Genomic DNA, 27,148 nt, shown 5'->3' on the forward strand with positions numbered 1-27,148 from the left:
CCTGAGAAAACATCACAGGGCTTGGAAAAAGTGAAGCATTTTGTTTTCAGCAACCTAAAACCTTAGCTTTGGGAGGTTTGAGGAGGGTAGAGATTTTGTTATTGGTCGGGGTATTTTCTGATTGTCTTCTCTCTTCATTTACTTGCTATAGATTCTGATCATTCCTTGTTCTTTTCTTTGCCTCTCCCTCATTACAAAAGAATCAGAAGCTATTAGAAAGCATTAGATTATTAGATCACGCGTAAAGTGTTCAGCAACATCTTCACCTTTTCTGACTGTAGGTTCAGACTGCAAAGCTCTGTAGTGTCTCATAGAAGATAATCAAAATTCGGAGGACGTATATTGTCATTCAGAAGTTAACCTACAGTATTTCCATAATTATGATATAGTAAATTAAAAAGTCACTTTAATGTAATTCCAGTTACATCATCATTCAACACAAAGTTTTGTGAAGTATAAATTGAGCTTTTAATGATTCTCTGTATAGCAATTCTACCAGCACTGAGAGCTGCTTTTCCAATAATGCCTAACTTCAAAGCATAGGAAAGTACAGGACAAAACTGTATCTGTCTCTACATCAGTACCCTAAACAGCACAGCATACCCTACAGAGACAAATTCCAGTATGAAAGGTTATTTCCTTCAGTTCAAAGTAGGGCATTCTTCAAATAGAGCATTAATCCTAACATCGCTTTCGTTTCGAGGACTTTAGACTACCGCCAACTTGATATTAGCATCTTTAGCCCACAGTGAACACTTTTTGCCAATTTCAGACAAAACTTCAGTACATTTATCAGAGTACTAAAATTTAGTAAACACCTTCTAGAGACTGAAGTATGAACTGTTCTAATAGCTACAGTTTGATTTTGATTGAGAAAATTTCTTTTAACAACCTGAGTGAACTCTTACAAATCTTTGCTTTCTAATGCAGATAGTTACAGCCACTATAGTGGCAATGTATATCTCAAGGGCCTGCCATGTATTTCCTAGGAAGTTAAAATGGTTGTTGTCATCATCATTATGCTCTGTATTTTGCCCATAGGTATTTACTACAGTTGATAGTCTATCAGCAAAGGGTTCATTCCAATCTTTTTCGTACAGAAAAATAAAAAAGTCTGTGAAAGTAGCATTGGAAAACTTTAAAATAATACAAATATTAATTGGCAGCACAGATCAATCAAGTAATTGTAATTTAATTTGTCATTTGTTGTAACGTCACCATTTCATATTCAAATATGTGGAAACTTTAAAGACATTTGGATGTGAGAAACTATTAATTTAAATAGGAACACTTACTTCATATGGGCTGCAGAATTACTATATTTCTGAGTTATTTCAGATGTAACTTCTACAGTATCTAAGCACTGAGCCTGTACCACGGGATCTCACTGAACATGTTGCAATTTATCCCCAGTGCGTTCAACATATTCATTAGCTATTCCATATAGCTAGCTACTTACTTAAAACACTACAGAGGTAATTAGTCAAGTTGAAGCTCAAAGTCCAAGGAAAACAATGCTGTTAAATGCCACCTAATCCTGAAAACACCTAAGCATCTCTAACTTTGGCTTTAGCCTCTGATGCATTATTTTAGACCTCAAGAGGCTGTACCTCTAACTAATAATTTTCTGTAAAAGCAGAAATAAAGAAATATTAGATATGTTTAGCACCACTGACAAATGAAAATACAAAACAATCTAAAATGATTATATATAAAAAATAATTCATGTACAATGCTTGCAAATTGCTATCCAGATTCCTGTGCCCATTTCTGTGACATACTGCCACAGCATGGTAGCAACATGATTTAATCTCAGGGATTATTTTACACTGCAGTATTTATTTCTAACAGCAGGTGCTCAGAAACAAATAGGAACTGGGTTTGAAATAAAATAAAGCACAAGTTTTCCTTATTCCTCTGATTTCCACCTGTCCAGGTGACTTGCTTAACAGCACTGCAGGAGCAACATTGTAATTTTATTCTTTTTATATATAAAATAGTTGGGTAATTGTAACTCTTTTTTTTTTTTTTTTTTTTTCCCTTACAATTGTAGAATATTTTGTTACGTGTTACTGCAGTATGCTACTATTTATAAACTAAATCAATTCAGGCCCCCAAACATTTTTCTGGTTCCTTGGTATGGACTAATGTCATAATGCCCTTTGAATTCTCACTGTGGAGTGAACTGTCCCCTCTTCTGTGCTCAGATTTTCCCTGAAGAAAAAAAGTTCAAATTGGATTGCATAGGTAAAACTTAGGATATGCAGGGTGAATCATTAAGGTCCTGTGGTAAAAGAGGAACAAACCAAGCAGTGCAGACATTCAAAAAAAGGAAGTGGGCAAGACTAGATTTATATTTAACTGGACTATCCCTAGGTATAAGCTACAGCATCATCCTGTCTGTTCTGTTTAAACATCTGAGTTTCCTTACAGAAGGGCTGTCTTTTTAGCATGAAGCAGTTAGAAATTTGCATATCTGTGTCACACCAGTGTATTATCATTTCGATCTTAACATTTGGTTATTTTATCAGGACAGTTAAATACTCAACTAAGGGACAGGGAGAAAACAGTAAGCTCCTGGTAGTAACCACTTTCAATTTTTTTAATTTTTTTTTTTTTTTTTAAGGTAGCTTCTGCACTGCATGTGGAGATAGGTTATTTACAAACTGTAGTTAGTTTTGGCACAAAAAATACTTAAGCAAGCGAGTATTCCCGGAATTAAAAAAAATAAATAAATAAAAATTCCAGTAAAATGAAGATTGAACTCTCAAAAGTTCAAATGATACCTGGCTAAACAAAACATGACTGATCTTCAGAGATTACATTTATATGTTTAAAATAAGTTTTCTTCATGAGTTTGTAGTAAATTTGCTGACACAGCTTTTACTTTAGCAGACCCATGTTGTTGTTTTTTAGTAATAAAAATATCCTTTCCATTATACCAGCTTTATTTGTTGTTATGGCTTGCTTAAATCCACTATGAGAAGACTGCTTGTTGGAATTACCGAAACCTTAAATTGATATAGAAGGTGGAGAATTGGGCACCCTATTTTAATTAGGTGTTTTCTATGTATTTATTATTACAGTTTTCTCTTAAAGTACAAGCTGGTTTAAGCATTGCTTTTGCTGAACATTGCTTTCTTGATTGATATCGTTATGTCTGTCCAGGCATGACTAAGTAGATAATTGTTTTGTCATGGCATGAAAGGAAAGGAGGACATAAACAAGAATAAGGAGATAAAAATGCCACCATACAATATCAAAAAAGCAAAAAGAAAAAGTCTGAGTTATTGTATATTGCATTATGTTGGGAAATATGAGAAAGCAGAACAAGAACATATGCTGGCTCTTTTAGCACATGTAGTATTGATGCATCTTTTAAAAATAATGCTCAACATTTAACAATTTACAAGAAAAATAAAAAGATGCTGATGCTGTTATTCATATGAAGAATTAGGTTATAGAAAAAGTACTCAATAAATTTTGGGGGAATGGAGTAACTAATCCATGTGGGCTTGTCTTATTGGAAAGGCAGTAAATTTCCATTAGACTCTGTGTGCAGTATAACCAGGTAGCCCAGACTAATGTTTCTTCGGATGTACTGGTAGTGAGATTAAAGTACAAAATTATTGGTGAGGAGTAAAAGGGGTAATATTTAATTTGGAAATTAGATTCCCATAAAGCTGTCTCTCAAAAGTCACTTTTTCTGCAATTTTGTGATCCCTTGCTCTGCTAAAAACAACAGGCAGAGCAGCAAAATGACCAGTGAAATTAAGACTTGGTAGACTATTTTTGGATTTATCATTCCTTTGCTTGCAGGGTTATTAGGGCCTCAGGTATAATCTGGTAGAACTGCAGATGAAGTGCAAGTAATTTTGAAGAAAAATAATTTTTTCAGGTTCTAAGAAGAGATTAATTTCTGTTTCAGTAAAGCTCCCATGTCTTACTGACTTTAATATTCATAGCTAAAAGTAAGAAGCACTGGTTTATGCCCACTGAGTTCAGCAAAAGACAACTTGAATCCACAACAATTTGGCTAAAGCACAAAATTATTTTGACAGCTTCAAGGAATATGAATATAGAGGATTGTACAGGAGTTCAGCTAATAAAATGATGGGCTCAATGGGCATTTTGCTGTTCACTTAGAAAAGGCTGGAAGGTTAGCCAGACTATAATTGGGTTGGTTGGCTAAAGAAAGTACATGAACAATAATATTAATAAAGAGGATATCCCCTTCATCAAGCTGTGAGCTTTCCTATAAGCAAATTAGTAAAGATTTTTCAAGGTTTTACAAAGTGAATAAAAACTGAAGAAACAACTCACACTCCTTTAAAATGTAAAAAAAAAAAACAAAACAAAGAAAAGCACCACCACCACCAAGAAAAACAAACGAACAAAAAACAGATTTTATACATTTTAATCCATTCCTTTAGGTACAAAGTGAAGAATTGACCCTTTTGATTATGCAAACACTAAGCAATTTGACAGGCACCAGCATTAGAGAAAATACATTGCTAACAATCATAGAATCATAGTTCAATGCAAACCTATCTGCAGATACTTAACACTCTCAGTGGAATGGTATAATAGTCCTGTTATGGCCATATCATTGACTATGTGTAATTGCTACTTTCCTGGCCATCGTGACTTAATTCCACAAGTCAAGATTGTATTTTAGAGATGTACCCACAAAAGAAAACTGAAGAGAAGAAAACACACAAGGGTGTTCAGGAATAATAGCAACAACAACAAAAAAATCCACCACAAATCTGTTTTTAAGATTACATATAAAAGTTATGTGAATATTAAAATAGGTTATTTTTTGTACTTGGATGCCTCTGCAGTGTACTCCATTATTTCAAATTGAGACTAGAATAGGAGCTAGCTGAAAAACTTCCTTGCCTGAGACCAAAATAAAGTGTTTTTCATTAGCATGTTTCCAGACAGTCCCTCTGTTAATATTTTCAGGAACAAAAATATAATTGCCATTTTTTCTAAGAAGGGAGGGAAAACAAAGAAACAAAGAAAGAAGGAAACAAACAAAAAACAAACTGGGAACATAGTGAAATTATGGAAGATCTAGATTACAACACCAGTGAAAAATGTGGAACAAATTGGATAGGAATATAAAAGTATCAGTTCTGACTGAAGGATGGAACTTATGCAAACAGAAAAAAAAAAAAAAAAAAAAAAACGACACCCTTTTTAGAACATTTTGAGAAGTGTGAAAACTACAAATGCTAGAACTGTGAAAAGGAAACTGGGAATTTGATCCATATGTTCTGGAAATGCCACTGCCCACTGCTAAATTATTTTTGGAGAACAGAATGGAGAACAGAAGAACAACTGCTAAAGCTGTTATAAACACAGGCTCTCCCTGGTGATGCAAAAATTTTACCATGGCAGATATTAACGAGTGACTATTACCATCTGGATACGGTATTTGAAGAAATAATCTTTGGTACATTCTAGAATAATAATTACCAAGGAATACGGTATTATTTACCAATTACTTCTCAAATTCTCCAAGAGGAAATCATTCAGCTAACTTCAATGATAAAAAAACACAACACTATTCAGAGTGGTTCACGGATCAATTTTCTTCTTATAGGTGAATATAGTTTAATAACTGAATTTGTTTACATGATTCTACTGTCTTAAAAAAGATCATATTTTAAGCTTGGAAAGCTCTTCATCATGGTATAGTTTTTCAAACTGAAGTATTTTTAAAACATGCAAAATACAAAACAGCAATAGGACCTCTAAATAGATTCTGCCACTACTTCTAAAAACCAAAAGAGCATTAACTTACACAAATCATTCTGATTACAAGAGAAATAATTACCAAGTAACACGTGGAGCACACTGACTTGTTCATAGAAATGTGTGACAGGAAGGAATGAACATTATTTGTCCTGCTATTAAAAACAACCAAACCATATATTTCTATTCTGTACTTGTAGCAATCAGGAACTTCATAACAGTTGGCATCTTCTACCTGAAGTTTGGCCCTGGATACTTATTCCTCTGACAATTGGATAGCCTCCAATTCCTACATTCAGTTTATTCTAGACAGTTGGTACTCATTTATACCAACATTGTCTTTTTAGTATGCAACATGTACTCTCATAACAAGTTCATTCTAGTAGCTCTTACCATACAAAGTGATTTAAAGAAAGTATTATGTACATTTTCTTGGCCATACCAGCAAACGCTCCCTGAAAATGTTAAAAGATGCTTTTTAAAAAATTCTGAACGGTGGCAACTATATACCATCTGTTTTGTTCTGGTTTAGAAAGGAATTGCATCAATCCATGATGTTCTATACACCACCTCTCCCTCACAACAGCCACTAAGCAAAACCTAGCAACAAAGTTCTATCATATCAAAATATTGAAAAAAATTATATTCTTTTATAATAAATGATGTAAAAATTATACAAATAACAAACTTGTGGTTTGATACTCATTTTTCCTCTTTTTGAAAAAAATGTCTTTGCTGAGCAATGTATCCACTCTAAAATAAATAATTTTCTGCATATATAACATAATCATCAAATTTGAACTGAACCTAAGTGCACTTTATTTTTCGTGTCTTTATTCATTCTTTTCTACATAGTATTTGTGGAATTCAGCATCTGGAACGAGCAGGAAACAGGTTGACTCTCTTTGACTCCCTTTATTTCTGCATAGTGACATTTTCCACTGTGGGCTTTGGGGATGTTACACCCAAGATATGGCCTTCAAAGCTGCTTGTTGTCATTATGATCTGTGTTGCTCTTGTGGTGTTGCCCATACAGGTAAATGTGGATTTTTTCTTCTCTTTTGAATTGTTTTTAAAACAAAACAACTGAAAAAATACTGTTATTATTGCATATAAAATATCAGAAAATTACTGTCTTCTATATCTTTTATTCTATTTATACTTTTGCCACTGTTTGTCCTCATATAGTTTAGATTTATAATGAAATACGGAACACTAAAGCCAGTTTTCAACTGCTGGCAAAAGATATCAAGTACCACATAGCCCTTCTCTTCATCCTGAGATATGGGTTATTAATGGAGCAATTTAAAAAAGCAACACAAAACAACCAAACAAAACCAACCAACCAACCAAAAAAAACCAAACAACAAAACAATAGCCAGCACTTTCTTTATGAGTATAACATTTCCTCTGCAGGCTTTCCCTGTTTCTAATCTTGCTTCTCTCCACTTCCTCTCTTACTCTTACAGCTCAGTGCTAACTTAAAAAAAACAACTCATTAAATCTGCAACTTAAGCAAATTTTCTTCATATCTGTGTATGTCAGTATACACAGAGCCAAATGCACGTTTAGAAAATTTTGATGCCTATATAGGCTTAGGCCTTCTAACCCGTTTCTACAAGAAAAGGTTGATTCATTAAAATACTTGGATCAATCAATCAGTTTCATTACATTTACTGAACATTTGTCAGCTCATGAGCAAATGCTTGATGTCAGACACCCTCAGACTATACAGCAGCACTGTCATGATGTTAATGGTCTGACATCTGGTGATGACCTATACCTCCAGGACACAAAAGGGAAGTGTGAGGAGACACCATTCATGCTTATCAAATCTTGGAGTAGGCCTGATAGACCTTGAAGCTGCAGTTTCTCACACAGCTATGGTTTCCAGACTCTGCTGCTCTGATGGTGAACTAAAGCTTACTGTGAGCAAACACCACAGAGTCCCTGGGAGACTTGAAGCTTGAGCTGTCAGCATTAATTTCCTTGAAAAAAATTGAACATTTTAATTATAGCTAAATATACAAACATACACAAACATATGCACTAATACAATTATATTCCCACTCAGTGGCAATTTAGTAAAATACATATTCTTTTTGAGACTAAAATATGCTTTAAGAAATTTGGAACTTCCCCAGAAATAGAAATTTCATGTTTGAACTACTTCTAATATACACTTAAGCATCGTGTATATGGCATCCCTCCTGAGCAAAACTGCAGGCCACCATGAGGTCTCCCCTCAGTCTCCTCTTCTCCAGGTTGAACAAACCAAGTGACCACAGCCACACCTCACACATCCTCCCATCTAGTTCCTTCACCATCTTTGTTGCCGTCCTTTGGATGCTTTAGTATTTTTTATGTCCTTATACTGCTGTGCCCCAAACTGCATACAGTACTCGAGGTAAGGCTGCAGAGTAGAATGGGACAATCACTTTCCTTGACTGGCTAGCAATGCTGTGCTTGATGCTCCCCAGGAGATGGGTGGCCCTTTTGGCTGCCAGGGCGCACTGTTGACCTTGCCATTAACCAGAAGCCCCAGACCCTTCTCCACTGAGCTGCCCTCCAGCTGCTTGTTCCTCAGTCTGTATATATATCCAGGGTTGCTGTCCCAGGTGCAGAATCCAGCACTTGCTCTTGTTAAATTTCATACACAAATATTCATTCTTGTTAAATTTTACACACATACACATACATTCACTAGAGTGCCTAGCACTCTAGTCCATCAAGATTTTTTTGCAAGGCCTCCCTGCCCTTGAGGGAGTTAACAGCTCCTCCTAATTAAGTATCATTTGCAAACTTAGTATGCATTCAAGTCCTTTGTACAGATTATTCATAAAAACATTGAAGACAACTGTCACCCCAAAATGGAGCCCTGGTGTACCCCACTAGTGACTGGCCACCAGCCTGATCTAATCCCATTTACTATAATCCTCTGATCTCTTGAGCTTTTGTCCTGCTATGATACGATATACAATTATTATTCACAATTCAGTTTCTCCATCAGTTGAATGGAGTGAGAAAAAGAATAGTTATCAAAAACAGTTAAATGAAGCTCAGGATTAAATGCATATTACATACTACAAGAAGCTTTGAGATGGCATTTGTGTGTTTTATTAGTGGCACAGATCATTACAATATTATCTTTAGTCTAACAGGTTCAGACTAGAGGAGCAACATTTTATATACTTAATAACTAATTCATATTTCCTAGCCTATTGTGCACTAGGCTTCCCTTTGCAAGAGTACAAAACAGGTATTACTGTTAGCCTGCATACACTGTTAGCTGAATGCATCTATTATTCAGCAGCTGGCAAATGCAAAATTGCTGTATTAACAGCTCCAGTTATTTTAATTGGTATCTATATGTATAAAACAGATAGTTGAGTATAGATTTGATAGGAATATACAATGATATTGTCACCTCCTGAGTATTATAAAATCTCTGAAAAGAGTCATTGTCCAAAGAAAAACGGTGCTTCTATCTGAACATTTATACTTATAGTGACCTACATGTATGAAAATTTAACCTTTCATTTGAGAGAAGCATTTAGGTAACAGGGCACTGGAAAAACAGATCAGAGGTGTGAAATAAATAAAGTAAATAAGGTACAGTCTTCATTCTTTTCCAAATTTTTGTGACTGAGTATCACTTGATATTTTAATGGACTTATCCTGCTATTTGTGTGATAGAGACTGGCTGTGTTGCCATGTTTTTTTATTGATCTAATCCACTTATTAAAGAACTTTTTTTACAAAGAAAAATGCATTGGGAGCTAAGGACGTCTTTTAATAAAGGTATGAGCTAAACAATGCAATGTAGCTAAGTCATGATACAGTTTTACTGCACAGCTGCTTGTCTATATTTCACCGACACATGGCATCTATTGCAGTTTGAACAGCTGGCATACTTGTGGATGGAAAGACAAAAGTCTGGTGGCAACTACAGTCGACACAGAGCTCAGACGGAAAAACATGTTGTGCTGTGTGTCAGCTCCCTGAAGATTGATTTACTTATGGATTTCTTAAACGAATTCTATGCTCACCCCAGACTACAGGTATTTAGAGTGGGAAAAAAAAAAAAAAAAAAAACACAACAAAAAATAACAAAACTCAAAACACTGATTTCGGGAGACAGTGTTCTGGAATGGCCTTTAATTTGAAAAACTGAATTTGGGAATAGTTGACTGAATTGGGAATCTATAATTGCAGTAAGAAGCTGAGATACAGTATGGAGACAATCATTTTGAATTGAGCTAAAGGGATTAAATAGATAGAATTACTGTCTTGTTGAATTACGCTAGTCCTTTCAGAAACAGATATTTCTATGCAACTTCCTTTTATTCTATTTAAAGTAGACAAGAAATGAAAAATGTTCAAATTCTTTTTTTCCTCTTGTTTTGGGACCGTATCCAAAACTCCTCACAAGCCAAAGAATATTTTTGTTTTGTCATTTTGCTTTGTTTTTCATCAGTGTTAGGATAATTAGATCCTTTTGGAAATGTTGAAATTAAGAAAAAATTGCATGGACTTTAAAGGACAAAGACCTTGTAAGGTTGCATGTGAGATTTTTCTTGGTTTACAGTTATTCCCTAGTTAATGCAAACAGATGTCATAAAGTTGTTCTGATCACATAAAAGCATATATGAGGTAGCAGTTTGGATTCATTATTAGCTTTACTATAGACAATTTCTTTTACGAATATTTCTCTGACAATGTCTATTACTATGTTAACTGTGATACATTAAGTAATGCAAAACCCCCACAAAATACAGTTCTTCAAATAGTCAAGCAGCAGTATGACATCCCAAATGCAGATTATTGCCCAAATTAATTAGCTAATAAGAAGCATAAGCAAATGTATAGAGAAATCCAGTTTTTCACAGATATATACACAAACTGAAATCAAAAATTTACTTAACTAATCTTAATAATGAGTCTGTGATACACTAGAGACAAAGTAAGAAAAATCCTAATACTACTTCTGTAGCCTGAAACAGCTTATATACATTCTCTTCATATTTGAAGTAGGAAGCTGTAAGATACAGATGATGCTGGAAGTAAGCTTCCAGCAGAAGTCTGTGTCTGATAAGGAAGACTTCTACATCGAGCCTATCCTAAGCTCTCAGTCTCTCCCCTCCTTACATTCCTTCTTTCTCTCCTTTCATAACTACACACTTATATGCCTCTGAGCAACCTTACTTTTGCTGATAGGAATTTGTCTGTAGAACAGAACAGGAAGAAGTGTAGAACAGAAAACGAAGTTTGGATCAGCCCATTAGTGTGGAGGAAAAGATTTCAGGGACTAATAGAGCTGGATAAAATAATTCTGTTTTGATTGCGGAAAGCTTCTTACATTTTCCAGCTAGAATTACAGGAAAGTGAACTGTATCTAAAAAAATGACACTTGTACAGAAACAAAAAAAATGTTTCTAACTGGACCCTAGTGGCCACCTTTTAAGTCCTTCACGAGCAGTGAACAACTGTCCTGCCATTTTAAATTTGAGAATTAACACAAGTTTTTGACACCCTGACTCTCTATTGACTCATCTGCAACAACAAATGGTAACATCAAATAATAATGTGATTATTCCCCATTATGTTTTTTGCAGGACTATTATGTTGTCATTTTGTGTCCTACTGAGATGGATGCTCAGGTCCGAAGGGTGTTACAAATCCCAATGTGGTCTCAGAGAGTTATCTATCTGCAAGGCTCAGCACTGAAAGATCAAGACCTGTTGAGAGCTAAGTAGGCAAATATTGACAAATATTTGTTTTTTACTTTTGTTTTACACATACTGTTTCATAAATAAGCTTGACGGACAACAAAAGCTGCTGTACTAGAAAGAAAGCATGGGTATTCAGAAAGCAGGGATCTTTGATGTAATTTGTTTTTCCTAATATCTGAAAATTTTCAAGGAACATATATTTGTAAGCTTTCATTTCACCAATTTTTTCTTCACTGTCTTTTCTTTCTCAGTTTCTGGAGTTATTGATAGAGAGTGCCTGTTTTAATGTCTTCTGAAAAAGCAGTAGAGAAAATTCCCAAACTTCCAATAATGCTAGAATTTGTTTCTGTTCTTTGTGCTCAGATAATAAAGATAACAGTAGCTCTCCTGACTGATTAAAAGGGGTTGGGGGGGAGTGAAAAATTATTATAACCCTTTGAACAGGCTTGTTTTCTTACTAAGTTCAGCCTGGTAATAAAAGCGACAACTCTACTATACCTCCAGATACTCTTCCTTCAGGACCTTCCACTTAACTCACACTTATATGACTTCTAAAAAAAGCCTTCTGCCAGTTCTTATTGAATGACGTTACTCAAAACACATCAGTCAAACACCATTTCTCAAAAAAGAAAAAAATAAATAAAACAAACAAAAAAACCCACCTACCATTGCTCAATCACTAAAAGGTGGGAAGGAATTCACAGTGGAATTCACGTAGGAGGACTGTCTCTTCAAACTCTCCAAAGAGAAAGGTGATACTTTGCAAATAACTGATTTAACTTACCTGCACTTCTCTTTATAAGAACTTACCTGTCATCACTTAAATTAACCAACTAATACAGATATTTAAAATTAAGCCAGTAACTCAGTACTTGTGTCACTCAGCCTTTTAAAGAATTATTCCCAAGAATTTAAACTGTGAGAAATCTTGTAAGCAGCGGTGTCTTTTCAAATATCTACTACTAAAAAAAAGCTACTTTCTTATTTGTTTAAAATTTGAAAATACTGCAAAGCTTATTTTCAGGATTGCAAACTTTTTTTTAAGAAGTGGTTCCTTGTTTTTCACTTTGTTGCTGATGTTAAGGAGGAATTCATATGGGGATTTGGCTGGCATTTGTTCTACACATTGAGAAAGGAAAAATTAGACTGTTCCCTAAAGATAATCATGAATTTCACTTATAATAACCTGGAGGTAGTCAACTGTGCTTTTTTCTGCAGAACATGTAATTGAATGTACCTGTCATAGAATAATTTTAAACCTCTCCTGAGGGAAGAAGCATAGTAGGAATTTAATAGAACATTTAATATGAACTATAACCCAGTACCTAAGATGTTTGCTATATTTCTTTTTAATGAGAACGTAATGTACTGAGAAGATAGCAAGGGACATGGTAAACAACTTCTAATACAGTAATGGTTAACAACAACAACAAAATCAAGAAGTGTTTTTTTTTTTTTTTTTTTTTTTTTTTGTCAAAATTTATACATACATTATACATGAAATACAGTGCCAAAATATTGGTGATAAAGGTCTCGCCAAAAAAGGAAAGGAATACCAAAAGTTGGCAGACTAAATAATTAGTAAATCGTTAACTAAGGACTGTATTTTTCTTTCTAAGCCTTAGTACACAATCTGACTTTACAAAAAAATGATATTTGTTCTTGCTTCCTATCTTTGAGAGTTTCATTTTGGATTTTTTTGGTGTTCTCTGAACAGTGTTCACATGCCTAGCATTAACAAGAAAAAACAAATTCTATCCTGTGGTATCATACTGCTACTTATATTGTTCATCAGGACAACTAGAACTTTTGTATCTACTTCAGCATTTGAAATAGCACAGTAACTGATTAAACAGCTCTCATGCTGACTATTACTAGAATGTGAACACTACTGTGCTTGATTTCCTTCCCCTAGAGCTTTCTCCCAGTCTCTGTCATGAAAAACATTTTTTTTCTCTCTTTACACTTATCCACTTCAGTGAACCCTGCACAAATCTTAATCCTCTTCATATCCAGTCATTTTTTTACTTTATATTTTTTTCCTCCCACAAATTTATCTTCAATATATAAAGCGCTTTTAAATTCTGTCATTGTCAAGCAGTGGAAGAATTGTTTTTTGCAGATCCAGATTTTCTGACATACAAATATGGTGTAAAAGACAAGGCTTTTCCAATTGTTAGAACATTGTTAAAACGTTTCTCTCATTAGGGTATTATTGTGTTTAACATAGTTGTTATTAGTGTTTCTGTTTTCAAAATTCATAATATCCACAGAATGTTAATATCAAAGGGGTTGTTACCCTTGCAATATGTAGCTGAAGTGATTCAAGAAACTTCAAAAAACATTGGAGAAAATGGTGGATACAATCATTGAAGTTTAATTTTCTTATAAAATCATCTATACATGCTGTTGGTCCCTCATCATCTCTCATCAAAACGTGTTCCATCACTCATTTTACTGAATTTTCTTTCTTACAGTTTAAGACCATACCTTCCTATTTATGTTCTCATGCTTCACTGAAACAACTCATACAGCTCCCATGATTTCTTCTAAATCAGTGATTAGAATCAGCCTCCTGTCCTCACTTCTCCACATCAGCTGCACTTGACCTTACTATTTTAGATATATGGATTTGCCTTTGTTGCAATGTTTTTTTTCCATTTGAAATACTTCAATCTTCTGAAGCTTCCCTTGTTTTCCTGTTGTTTACTGCTTATGGGGAACCTACAATGACCTAACCTTATCCTTCTCTTTGTACTTTCTCTGAATGACCTCACACAAACCATGTATTTAATCACCATTTCTGTAGCCATAAATTATGAGGTTGCCCAATCTATCTGGCTTCTCATTATAGATATCTATTCATCAACTTTAGTTTAGTTCCAGGAAAATACATCTTAATTTTTTTTTTTTTTTCTGCCCAAATAAAACCAGTATGCTATTGTTGGTCATAAGTTTGGGATCATCTTGAAAAGCACCCTAAGTAGACTGAAACTGCACGTTTCAAGTGTTTTCTCATAGAAGCTCTCACTTTAATCTCACTGAAACAATGCTTATGTTTTTCATATATATCATCACTTTAATCTCACTGAAACAATGCTTATGTTTTTAATATATATCATCTTAAGTCCCTAAATACTTGTTTCAGAACACTCTGGAAATATTATTTATATAGTCCATTGTGTTACCTTTCACTGCAGTTCTTCCCTGGCTTACGTTTCTTTTCACATCAAAAAGTGACCCCTTATTCTCATTTAGCCTGCCACTCCTGGTCCTTACAGAGATGAAACTCTCTGATAAGCCTATAATACTATTCTCTTTCACACAAACAATAGGTTAGCATACAAATCCCACTGTGATTTCACCTGTGTTCTCCCTTCAGTCTGGGATGAATTACTCAGAAACATCTACAAAGTAATGCTAGTATTCTCCATTGCATCTTCTCTTCAATCTGTTCTCTGCTCTGATATCTAGTGAGATGACTTCCTCTCATGATAATTGTCTTTTTGTTCTGTGTGTACACAGCACTGAATAGAATAGGCTCTCAGTCTAAGCCTATGACCTAAACTATTGCTAGCAACCACCACTTCCATTTTCTAGCAGCAGAGAAATCAAAGATTTGGGAATCTCAGGTCCCATTCCAGAGTTGCTGTAATAAGCAGATAATTTTCTCCAGCTTATGTCTCACTTTCCCCTTTCCAGGACCATTCCTGTCATGCTGTTTTTCTTTCCCCATAAAGTCCTGTCTTCGCAAGCAGGTCAGCCAAGTCCCCATTTCTTTGCTTCCCTGCACCAGCAGGTGAAGTAGGACTCACTGGAGGATGACAGTAAGATCTGAGGCAGGAGTCAAAAAGCAAGCTTTCATGAGACTTTCAGTCAGAGAGTTTTTCCTCCCCACTTCCACCATCCCTGTTTTTACTACATGACCTGTAACCTGTAGAGAACAATTAAGCATTAAAAGTTTTCAAAGAGGCCACGGACTGAAAACAGTTGGTTTATTGCATACATACACAGAGATGTTTTTTATTCCTAACACATTATTCTACCACATCTACCCATATTCTTTGCAAGTGCTATGGAAGACAATTCTATATCATAAGCCCCCTCTCACTTCTTCTTATCAATAATAATGTGTACATAATGTACACTTACACAGTATATGAATCGGTGCTATTTATTCATTTTTTATACTCATGGCAGATAAATACTTATTTTGCAAAGAAAATGTGTTTGAGACCACCTTGTTTTTTGTTAATGTTGGTACAACTTCTACTGGCACTGGGGAAGGAAAGTTTCCTAGAACATAGTCAAGAAGTAGTGATAGTACTGTGATGTAGTACACAAGTTAGACTAAACTTTCTCTGTATTCTGTATCTATGAGCACACAAGACTATAAACTGTGAAACACAAGTCAACAGGTGTTTTTTTTTTGGTATATAACAGGGTTTTCTCCCCCCTTCTTCTAGAATGGATGATGCTGAAGCTTGTTTCATTCTGAGTAGCCGCTGTGAGGTGGACCGGACAGCAGCTGTAAGTTCTGAAGAAATAACCAAGAATGAGTGTGCATGCTGTTTATACTGTTATTGTGCCTTATAACCTCTGAGGAACTGAGGTTTGTTCTGTGAAGAGATTAAACACACAGATTTTGCATAAGGGGGATTAACTTCAAGTCAAAAACCTACTAAAACTTCCATAAATGCTTCTATTTGAATGAGTTAGAACCTTTTCAATTAAAAACATTTGCTGGAAAAAATCAATTCATCAAAATCATTCCTAGCAGATCTATCAGGTTCAAAACTGTTTATAGAAAAGCAACGTATCTTGCAATTTGCTAGAGATCGCACAGCTTTAACTGCTGAAGGTTCCATAACAAAGCCTACTATTAGGGCTCCCTGGAGCTGGAAGCAACAGGGTTTCCAGCTTCTATCTATCAACCTTGGATCCTGTTAGCTCATGTCTCAATGCTCAGTTCTGTCACAGACCTGGGAGCCTTGAAATCCCAGAGCATTACGATTCAAAGAAGTCATTATTCTGTGTCTCCAAAGGAGAATGGAGAAAGTCAAGAATCTCAGCTGTAAGACTCTTTGGGTCAATGTATTTTGAAGTTTTTAACCAAGATTTCACTTCCCACTCCGTTTTGTTGTTCAGATTTCCTTTTCACAGGGAATACAATTATCTATACTTTAAGTAGGAAATTGGACAAGCTTGTTTCTGTTTTTCATTTTGTTATATTTTACTACCCCCTAGAACTTTGAAATGAAATGGAATTTATTTTCTACACTGTTCCAGCTCTAGGCCCTACTGAGGATTTCAGTAATGTAGAACACAAGGCTACAGTTTGTCACTGAGCTGGTGCTATTTCATCTAAGTCCATCTCAGAATCAATCTACAACTGATTTTTTTACCTGCTGTGCATAAGAAGCCGACAAACTGTAGGAGTGCCTTGGATCCTCTCCTACTTTTGACAGCTGTTGAAATAAAAGATGCATCAGGGAGATCCCTTACCAGAACAGCTGTTGTTACTCATGTGATTTTTCAAAGCCAATGAGGCTTTATCTCTCCAGCTAGTCCTCAGCAGAAGATCTACTCATTTTGCCATAGTTGCCAGTGACAGTTCATTACTTCCTATTTTCTTAGTTAAATTCCACTGCCAAAGTTTATTCTGCTTCTGATCCATGGATTTCAACAGCAACTCAGAAGTACAATAACAGGTGACAAGCAGTTACTTGATAAAAATTGTTTCCTTTCTCACTTAAAGTAGTAGGAATTTCAATAGTCAGAGCAAGAATTTGTCAGCTTTCCAAAGTCTCCTACCAGCAACTCTCTCTATTCTGGCAGGAGAGAGCTTTGCCAAGTTTAATTTTATCAAATGCTATTTCAACATCTCAGACCAAGATGTAAGCTGCTCTTCTGCTATAGAATGCAAGACACACATCTGTTTCACACAGTAGGATGCAACTCTTAAAAGTGAATTCAATGGGCTGTCTACATCAAATTGCTCCACAAAACTAAGGTTCCTGAAACAGTGCATCTGCTATTTTAACCTAATAAAGGATGGGAAAAGTGTCTTTTAAACTATCCTGTAGATAACTCAATAATAGGTTATATAAGTATATGAAAGATGAGTTCTACTGCCAAAAGCTTTGTTCTGGTGCTTTCTGAAAATTTGGAGATTGCTGATTTCAAGGTCGCACCTTTTCTTCCTGTCTTTAATCAAATGGAGTGATATTACTCTACTGCTAACCTAAGTGTGAAGAAAAAAAAACACACAATACTAGTCAAAAATGTATTAAATCAGTCTTGGTTTGAGTTCTGATGATGTAAATTCCCACTACATCCTCTTTAAAACTTGCAGCTTTTAACAAATGAACTTAAATATCACCTCTATATTTATCAGCATCAGTATAACAGGTAATTTTTGATCACTGTCTGCAAGTTACTGTGTGGAATGCACACAGAAGAGAATGTATTTTTTTTCCCACATTTCCCAAAGATGCATATATTTTATAAAGAGGATAGAAGCATACTTTTGCATTAGCTGTCTCTGTTTATAATATATCCATATATGCTGCCTTTTTACATTGGAGAAATATCAAAATTTTAAAGTCACTGCAATATAGTATAGAAATTACTATAAACGTAAAACAGAAAGCCAACAGTTCTCCAGTAATGTCAAATTGTGATGAAGCTACAGAATCAGTGCAAACTACTCTAAAGACTGTTTTTCTGACACCTTTTCTATTTTCCTGACACCTTTTGCATAAAAAAATAGATGACATCTGCAATAATACAAGTTTTCAAATCAGTCCCCAACCCACCCCCAAACCTCTTCTCCTGTAGTGTATCACTATAACCTCCATGTATGCCATTACATAGCCTTTTGTTACTTCTCAACTGCGTTGGTGTTTTATTCCCTTGAGACTAAACAGGGAAAACAAAACAAAACCAAACAAATGCAAACCAAACCCACAGCACCCTAGGGATAAGAAGTCATAAAATACAGAAAAAGTGAAGAAAACGTGACTGCAAACAAGGAAATCTTATAGCATGGTATACCTAAGATCTGAAATTTCCTGAACAGACACAGCACTCCTACATCTTTCATGAAAAGGTTAACATGAAAAACATGAAATGAAGCATTTTACCATCCTCAACAGGTCTTTCTCTTATGATTTCATTCTAGTATTTCTACTAGAAAAACTACTTGCTACCATCTCAAGTGACATTAAAATATTATGGTTTGAAAACATCAATTATGTTCTGTTCCAGGCAGAGATTTTCCCTTGTGTTTATCAGTCTGAAAGCTTTTCTTACTGCTGATGCTGCAACCATAATGAATCATTCTTTACATATTATCTTTCCAAAGCACCAATTTCATGACTAGGCAAAGCATTTCAACCCAAATATTGTTTCCTACACGCAGCTCTCAATTATTCCTTTCTAGTTCTGAAATAAATAAAAACTGATCACTAATACATTGAAACTACCCCTAGTTCACGAAATTCAATATACGAATGCATTAGCACATACTTTTCTTTCATGGAATAACAGTATTCTTCCTGTCATTAACTCACTCTTGACATGTGGTAACAAGTGGGAAAAACTATCAGGCTAGGAAATCTGTTGGAATCCTTTGGCTGGTAGCTGGCTGCAGATAAGCTGTAGATAAGGATATGTTTGGTGTAGATATATACATATTTAGATTTATGTAATAAGCATAATATGTATTATTACTTAGATGTACATAAACATCCACACCAGCCGGTGTTGCATGTTTTAAAGTTAGTTTTCTGCAATGGAAATTTTTTTATTTTCTAATGGAACAATATTATTTGTATTATATTGTTATCACCTCACACTCTTTATTCTAGGATCATCAGACCATTTTAAGAGCATGGGCAGTTAAAGACTTTGCCCCAAATTGTCCTTTGTATGTACAGATACTGAAACCTGAGAATAAATTCCACATCAAATTTGCAGGTAAGTGTAAGATTTCAGCCATTTGAACCACCTGTTAGTGGTTAGCAGCTTGTTTCATAGATGCACAAGCAAAGTCATTTTACCTAAGCATATTTACATGTTAGAACCACATGAACAGTACAATATTTTCAAGTACCATGGGCTTATATTGTAAAATTTCATTTTTATATTAAACTTACTTATAAGCTTTTTGAAGATTACTGTATTTATTACTCTGCTATGTTATGTAATATACCATGTTGAATTATTTGAGGTCCAGGTAGGTTTTCATCCTGCTACATTACCCATGTCTTGAAACAACTTCTTACTTAAAACATACTGTTACCAAGGCGTGTATGAAAAGATCTGCTTAGAAAAGGCCACATTTAATTCAACAAGCAACTGAAAAAAATCTTTACATTGGAGTGTTTTTTTTTTTTCTAGGTCATGTGAAAAACATGATTTTCTTTTCTTTCAAATGTTTTGGAAAGAGAAAAATAATTTAATTCTATATTCAGTAAAATTTTTATCTTGGAAACTATGATATAAAATGCAAAATGATGTTAAGAAATCCAAACAAATCCTCTCTCATAAGAATGGATTACAAGCTCTAATCTGGCAAACTTTCTCTGCACTATATATGTGGATCTCTGTGTCTCTCAGTATACATAGAAACACACAGATGTTCACACACACACATATATATATTCATGTGCAAAAACATATCAATACATTTATGATGACAATTCATTTTGCCTACCTCTGGAAAAATACTACTATGAAGTAGAAGGAAAGCTTTCCTTTTCAACTGTAATTTTGAAAATTCAGTTTTCTTGAAGGATATTCTAATCAAGAAAAGATTGATGATTCATGCAAAATTCAAAAAAACTCAATGGAAAAATATTAGTCTCCTTCATCATCCCATAATTTGGTGAAAAAGTAAATTTCAGCGCAGAACAATTCCAGAGCAACATTTAAAGCTGTAATTTTTCAACAAGGTTGGAAAGAAGGAAAAGAGCATCAATAGCAGTCCCAAAGTTATAAAAGTGTAATCTTAAACTATGAGATGGCACAGCAGAGAATAAGATTCATGCTGTGACAAGAATGATGGTGCTTTTTCATCTCTCCCTTAAAACCACACAGCACAAACTCTTCTCCCTAGCCATGGCCACTTTTCTTTATTGGTGACTGTTAATTTGTTGTTCCTAATTGTATTTTTAAGAGAGTTTAATTATTCTTAATGTCTTGTCTCTGTAGGAGCTTATACGTAACTAGATTTGCAAAACAGAGAGCTTTTTAGTATCTGTTTAAATCTCAGGTTAAGAATTTGGCCCATATATTAAAACAAACAAAACCTACAAAACCTTCTTTTGTAAGATTTCCTTCCATTGAACTTACTCAATCTGAATGTTCTGTATTTCTTGAAGCTCTTGAGGAAACCTTATATACTCTATGCTTCATTAGCCCCCTCTAATATTAATAATAAAAGCACTGTATTATAGAACTATATGTATATATACAGCACCTTACATCTCAAAATAATTTTGAACTGATCAGAGGGATCACTGCATCCATTTCCACACACACTCATTTCAAATCATATTGTTTCTTTCATACAATTTCACTGTGCAAACAGAGAATTATAAGCCTTCCTGCAAGATTAATTTAATCTTACTGATTACACAGGAAATTTTTAATGCAGTTTTAAATTTGGCTAGGTTACCAGCAACACCAGATGCTAATCTACCACAGATAGCTGGCCACTGATATTAGAATCATCAGAGTAGCATTTGCTTGCATACCTTTTCCCAAGAGGACTCTTTTGGTTACTAATCTTGTCCAACTTGCTTCATTCTACGATACATACCCACTGGAAGCTGCAGGCTATAGCAATGTCCAGAGTCCTTACAAATAAAATTTGTCATAACCATTGGCAACATTTTTCTAAGTGTTTTTCCTGTTATGTTTCAAGACTGTTTTATTACTGCCTTAATGCAAGAGACTTCCTTTAGATTTGATACTCCTCTAAAAAATGACTCCTTTCTTCTGAATGTTTCCCAAACCAATATTGTGCATTTTTATGAACCTGAAGTACTCAGTAATACGATTTCTTCTTCTACTACTACTTTGTGTGTGTGTGGTTTTTACGTGCAAGTTTACAGAACACAGCTCTCAAAAACAAAGTTTCTGAATTTAGGAAAAAGAAAAAAATCAGGAAAGTTCTCCTAACAAAAAGTTTCATTTTAAACTAAATTGAAAATGTCTAAAACACTCAACATTTTATATTAACCAGTCATCTGAGATTGTATTAGACAATCCTGAAATGTAGACCCCAATTGCATTGTCCCAAAGAAAATCTCCAGGATGCTACTCTGTCTTGGATTTAGAAACAGTACATAGGACAAGTAATTATTATGATTTATTTCCATCCAATAGATAACATTTTGATGTTTTTCTTCTCTTTAATAAGAGTACAAGAACCCATTCTTATCATCACAGCAAGGGAATGGAGACACTTAGCACTGGGTAATATGGCCTGTCAGAAAGACATGTTTTCCTGTCTTTTCACTTGATGCCAGAGAGACACCCTTGCATCCTGTGTTTTCTCTGCTATTTTTTGCCATGGAGTTTTAAATAACTTCCCTTATTTAAAATGGTAGCTTACACTTAATACAGTGGAAATATTTCTCTGTATTTGGGTACTATGTTTCAGTGGAATCTGAAAAGCATGTGGCATAAGGGTTTATCTTAGTAAATTTCTTGGTGTGTTCAAGGTGTGAACACACTACAATGTGGTGACCTGAAAGTTATCAGATGGGCAAGGAAAGACTATATCATCATTCCTAACTATTTTTTGTCTTATCTGAAATGCTTTACTTCTTAGCTATTTCCAATATCCAAATACTTTCACATGTCCCATTTTTCTTTCAGTAATATTGCATTTTCCTTCACCTGCAATTGCATATGGTTTTCTTAATCTCCCAGTTTTTCCTGCAAACTCACAGGGTTACAAAAAACTACGTACCCTTAATGCATGCATCTGCTGTTGCATTTCAGCACAAACATGAAATAAAGTGAAAATTATCCACAGCAGAGCAGTACATTTATGTAATTCAGAGACTGGAGTACATTATATATTTTTTGAGTTGTACTAATAACTTCATATATTTTCTAGAAAATAAATTAATCATCTTTACGTTGAATATTCAGAAATTATATATAATCACAGTTCCAGGAACAGGGGACATATTTTGTCATTCTGTATTTATTCAAAATGCACTAACAAATTAGCTCATATTGGTGAAGTCTGACATTAAACCTTCAGTGGTTTATTATGAAAGAACACAGTCCAGATTCACTGAAATGGATATCGAATACATCTGATGATTAATCTATCCAACCACAGATAAAAATAGTGTAGAGATAATGGATGGACATTTTTATCTATCTGGTCTGGTAGTGATCATGTTAATTTATCAGATTGACAACAGCATCATTTCTGAGAATAGTTATGTCAGGTCTAGGACATTCTTACTACCTGGATAATGCTGCAGACATAAATCATTATTTTGGGTATGTTTTATCTTCAATAACATTACAGAAGTCATAACTCACTTCATGGCATTATTACATCTATTTGTGATAGACAGCAAATTTTCTGTCAAAATATATTTTCACAAAAACTACAATTTCCCAAATATTTTTAATGGCATATTTCTATAGTATAAATACAATCAAAATACTTCTGTTTGGTAATCTGATTTGACATCTTTAATATCCAAGATAACTTCCAGTTTCTTCCTCTACTTTACTGCACAAAGAATGAGTAATTTGTTGATACCAGTAGCCAAAGTTACAGATTTGACCAATGTCCCAGACTCGAGAACTGTTACCCAACTTTTTCCTTACTCACTTTAAAAGAGGAAGCATTAAATACAGTTCTGCATAACCCTCACCACAGCTCCACAATAAGAGTCCTGAATGTAAATATAAAGCACAATGACAATGTAGGCAAGTTATGATCTGTCAAATAATTAGAGAAATGAACAAGTTATTTTTGACCTTGTTTGTGTATTATATGAGACCTTAACTCCGACCAGAGAAGAGAAACCCATAGTACCTCTTCCTGATGTTTCAAATGACTACAGAAAAGAAGGAAGAGTGTTTATATAGTACAAAATATTCATTTGAATAATGTAAAAATGCAACTTATGAAGGGGAAGAGAGATATCAGATAATTCATGAAATAAGCACCACTGAAATAAGACGACAGCACAAATTAGGATAGGAAGAAGTAGTGGGCAATTTTTTCCAGTTGTATTTCTTGTCCTGTAAGTCAACACCCATAGTTAGGATAGAAGAATAATTTAGCGCAAACCTCATATGAGTAGATTTCCAGAAATGAACTGAAAATGGTAATAAGCATCCCATAAAGTCAGACACATTTTAACAATAAAGATAGACACATTTCTAGAATAAGACAAGGTTGGTTGCAATTATTTTATATTGCTTATAAACCAGGAGCAAAACATGACCCTAATATAGAGAAGAATCAACATGCAATTCTATTCCTTAGCACTTTGGATCCTTATCATTTTGGATCTACAGAATTTTACACTATTGGATTTCTTAAAACCTAGTTTCCAAGTGTGTTATGCGAGTCTGACGAAAAGGCAGATGAAGCATGAAAATGAAATTCAGAAGTAAATCTGATTCCTGCTTTGGGATTTACTAAGCCTAATGTTACTGTTTATAAATTAATATTTTACATAAATTTCATTTTTTTCTTAAATTGCTGAACAGGAATCAAGAAGGGCTGCACTATTGTATAGTCTGGAAATGGTGGTTTTTTAATTTAATTTTTATTTTTTTTACTAATGAATTCGAATAATGTTTCTAATAATGGTAATAAAAGTGCTGAAGAACCTTTTGTATGACGTTGTTGAAGTATCTTTGAGAATATCTATAGCTTCAAAACACTTCTGAAGTAGGGTATTATTTTCATACCCATTTTACAGATGCATTAAGAGTAATGAAGGACATGAGTGACTCACAGTCAAAGTCTATAAGAGAAGTGGAATTAGTCCTATAAGTTCCATTGTCATGAATCCTAATCTAAAAGCACTTGAGAACACCACATGCATTCCTTACACATCGGTGATTAGCATGACTACTGTAGGACAGCAATCTGTTTGCTGAGAGCTATATTTTCTGTTAGCCTAACATTTTGCATAAAATCCATCCAGAAAGTCCCTATATACATTAGAGAGTATAGGACATATGTAGGATTTAAGTGAGATATACTTTTCATTTGCATTGTGCCATCCATGACTGACTCTTTCATTTATATATAGTTAGGTCAACATACACAGTTTTGTTCAGTACAAGATTTGAAATAACAGCTGATGAAGTAATTTCTCTGTATATTTTTCTTGTGTCTATTTTCAGAAGTATTAGGTGTATTACAACAACATTATAAGGAAAGACCAAGGGGAATTTATTTGGTAAAGCTCTATACAAATTCAAAAATATAAAGATTTCTTATTCAATATTAGGAAGTCAATATTAGTTTTCATAAATCTTTGCTATCTGAGTAATGGTAACGGAATAGTGATATTTTATCTAAGTAGTAGACCATGCCTTATGCTCTCAAAATCTCTAGTTTAAAATTCAAATAGATGTATTAGTGTCACATGGTCAACTAAAAGAATACATTTCTGTCTGAAATATTTTGTGCAGCAAATACTTCATTGCTATAATTGAAATATATTTAGGGGAAGAAAAATCTCAGTTTGTTCTACTTTGACAGTGTCTTCATATAACTAGATTCATTCTTTCCCTATGGCATTCAAATAGGTCTTGATCTTCTGAAAATACAAGAATGAATTCCTCCTTTCAATAGCCAATGATTCTGTTAGTGAAAAGTGTCTAGAAATTAAAAATAATAATAATAGTGAAGGCATACAAAGTGCCCTTGTTGTTTTCAGCAAGAGGCATGCTCATAGCTACACTATAAATTCTGGCTGGAGAATAGCTTATTTATAGCAGTAAGGTGGTTCTAATCATTTTGATGATATGTTAGTGCAGTTAGAAGTAGAGTTATATAGTCAGTTCAGATCCAGATAGGATTATTCAAATTTACTTACTTTTAGTCATCACTTTTTATATGGCTTATATTCATCATATACGACCATCATCTGTACCAAGTGCAGATCATGCTCATCAGAAGCAAATACTGCTCCCATTGAAAGTGTGAATCTCCCATTTAGTGTGAATCAAACACTAAATTCAGAAGAAAAGAAAATTACTTAGCATGCAATAAATGTCTTTGAGACCTTTAAGATTCTACAATGAATGTAAGTTTAATTAAATTGTAAGGTTTATGCTTATCCCTTTTTATATCTGTTTTTCTACTGTCAGGTTTGCGTGAATGCCATTAAAGAGTAGTATCTGTTTCCTTTTCATGTTATCACCAGCACTGGTGAACTGGTGAACTGTGATCTGAATTGTAAGCAGTAGTCATCCAACCTTAATAATAATTATTCCAATACTGAAAGCATGTGCAGAAGATTTGGCAGTTTTAAATATAAGCCAATGTAGGGAACTAAATTTAATGCCTCTCTTGCTTTCTCTTATCAATTCCTCTCCTAAATTCCATTAAAACAAAGAAAAAAATAGACATGTCTACAGTACTGTTCCATCACAGCAAGTATTACTGTGCAGTACTACTGTGCAGACATACTTTCTTGTAAGGACTCTCAGAAACTAAGCACAATTTTGTAATTGCAAAACCCAGGCAAGGACTGGATTAAAAAAAAAAAAAAAAAAAAAAAAAAAAAAAAAAAATAAGGTTGTATGAAACAGTAAAAGAAAACAGAACCACCTTTGCCTAGATGATAAAAAGGCAGCAGCTATCAGCTGCTTCTAGGAGGTCGTACTAGTCAAAACTACAACATACATGCAAGTGCAGTGCAAACATCCCAGAGCTGCTGTCAAATAACTGGTCTGTAAGCCAGCACAGCCTAATTGATCGGGCAGTCTTGCACTGCAGTATCCTACGTATATTATTTTCTGAACACAAAAGTGCATCTCTGTACCATACTTGATGTCTCTATATGAGTTCATAGAGAACTGCAGGTACAAAATTTATAAACTAGATTATGTTACAAGGCCTACTCATACTACCAATGTAGCAAGATAATGGAAAAGCAGATTCACAGAGCTATTGCATTCTCTCCATGCATAGCTGTGGTGAAAGTAGAAATTGGATGCAAAATTAACTTCAGTCATACAATCTGAGAGACAGCACAGATGGGGCAAATCATCTTAACATCTTGAACCCCTCCAGGTTCAAGTGGATGCAGAAGATCTGAAGGCAAATTCTTGTCTTGTCTTCAGCATTTTCCTATACAAGGACAGGAATTGATAATTGTGTTCAATGGAAAGTATTTTTTATCTTTTTCCCCCCCCACAGATCATGTTGTGTGTGAAGAAGAATTCAAATATGCTATGCTAGCTCTGAACTGTATATGTCCGGCTACCTCTACATTAATCACACTGCTGGTTCATACATCTAGGGGACAGTAAGTATATACTACCATTATACTACCACAGCAGTCTTCAGACCATGTTTATATTTTCTACACTTTAAAAGCATTAAGATAATTTACTCAAGGTATTATAATATCAAAGAG

At 34.4% G+C, this 27,148-nt stretch overlaps 1 protein-coding gene and 1 long non-coding RNA gene across 6 annotated transcripts in view; one reads left to right on the forward strand and one right to left on the reverse strand.

Annotated features, from left to right (window-relative positions):
* Positions 1-27,148, forward strand: part of KCNT2 (potassium sodium-activated channel subfamily T member 2) — a 150,670-nt gene that overhangs the window by 70,713 nt on the left and 52,809 nt on the right. For all 4 annotated transcript variants that reach the window (XM_084528514.1, XM_084528515.1, XM_084528516.1 and 1 more), the window contains exons 10-15: positions 6,619-6,799; positions 9,660-9,824; positions 11,379-11,515; positions 15,962-16,025; positions 19,367-19,475; positions 26,929-27,037. In XM_084528514.1, the coding sequence (XP_084384640.1) occupies positions 6,619-6,799; positions 9,660-9,824; positions 11,379-11,515; positions 15,962-16,025; positions 19,367-19,475; positions 26,929-27,037 (765 nt within the window). The remainder of the gene's footprint in view (positions 1-6,618; positions 6,800-9,659; positions 9,825-11,378; positions 11,516-15,961; positions 16,026-19,366; positions 19,476-26,928; positions 27,038-27,148) is intronic.
* The window catches only part of LOC311440962, a 252,668-nt gene that overhangs the window by 6,826 nt on the left and 218,694 nt on the right, over positions 1-27,148 (reverse strand). The window lies entirely within an intron of this gene.

Source organism: Aythya ferina (genome assembly GCF_964211825.1).
Source record: "Aythya ferina genome assembly, chromosome: 8".
In the NCBI taxonomy this organism is placed as follows: domain Eukaryota; kingdom Metazoa; phylum Chordata; class Aves; order Anseriformes; family Anatidae; genus Aythya; species Aythya ferina.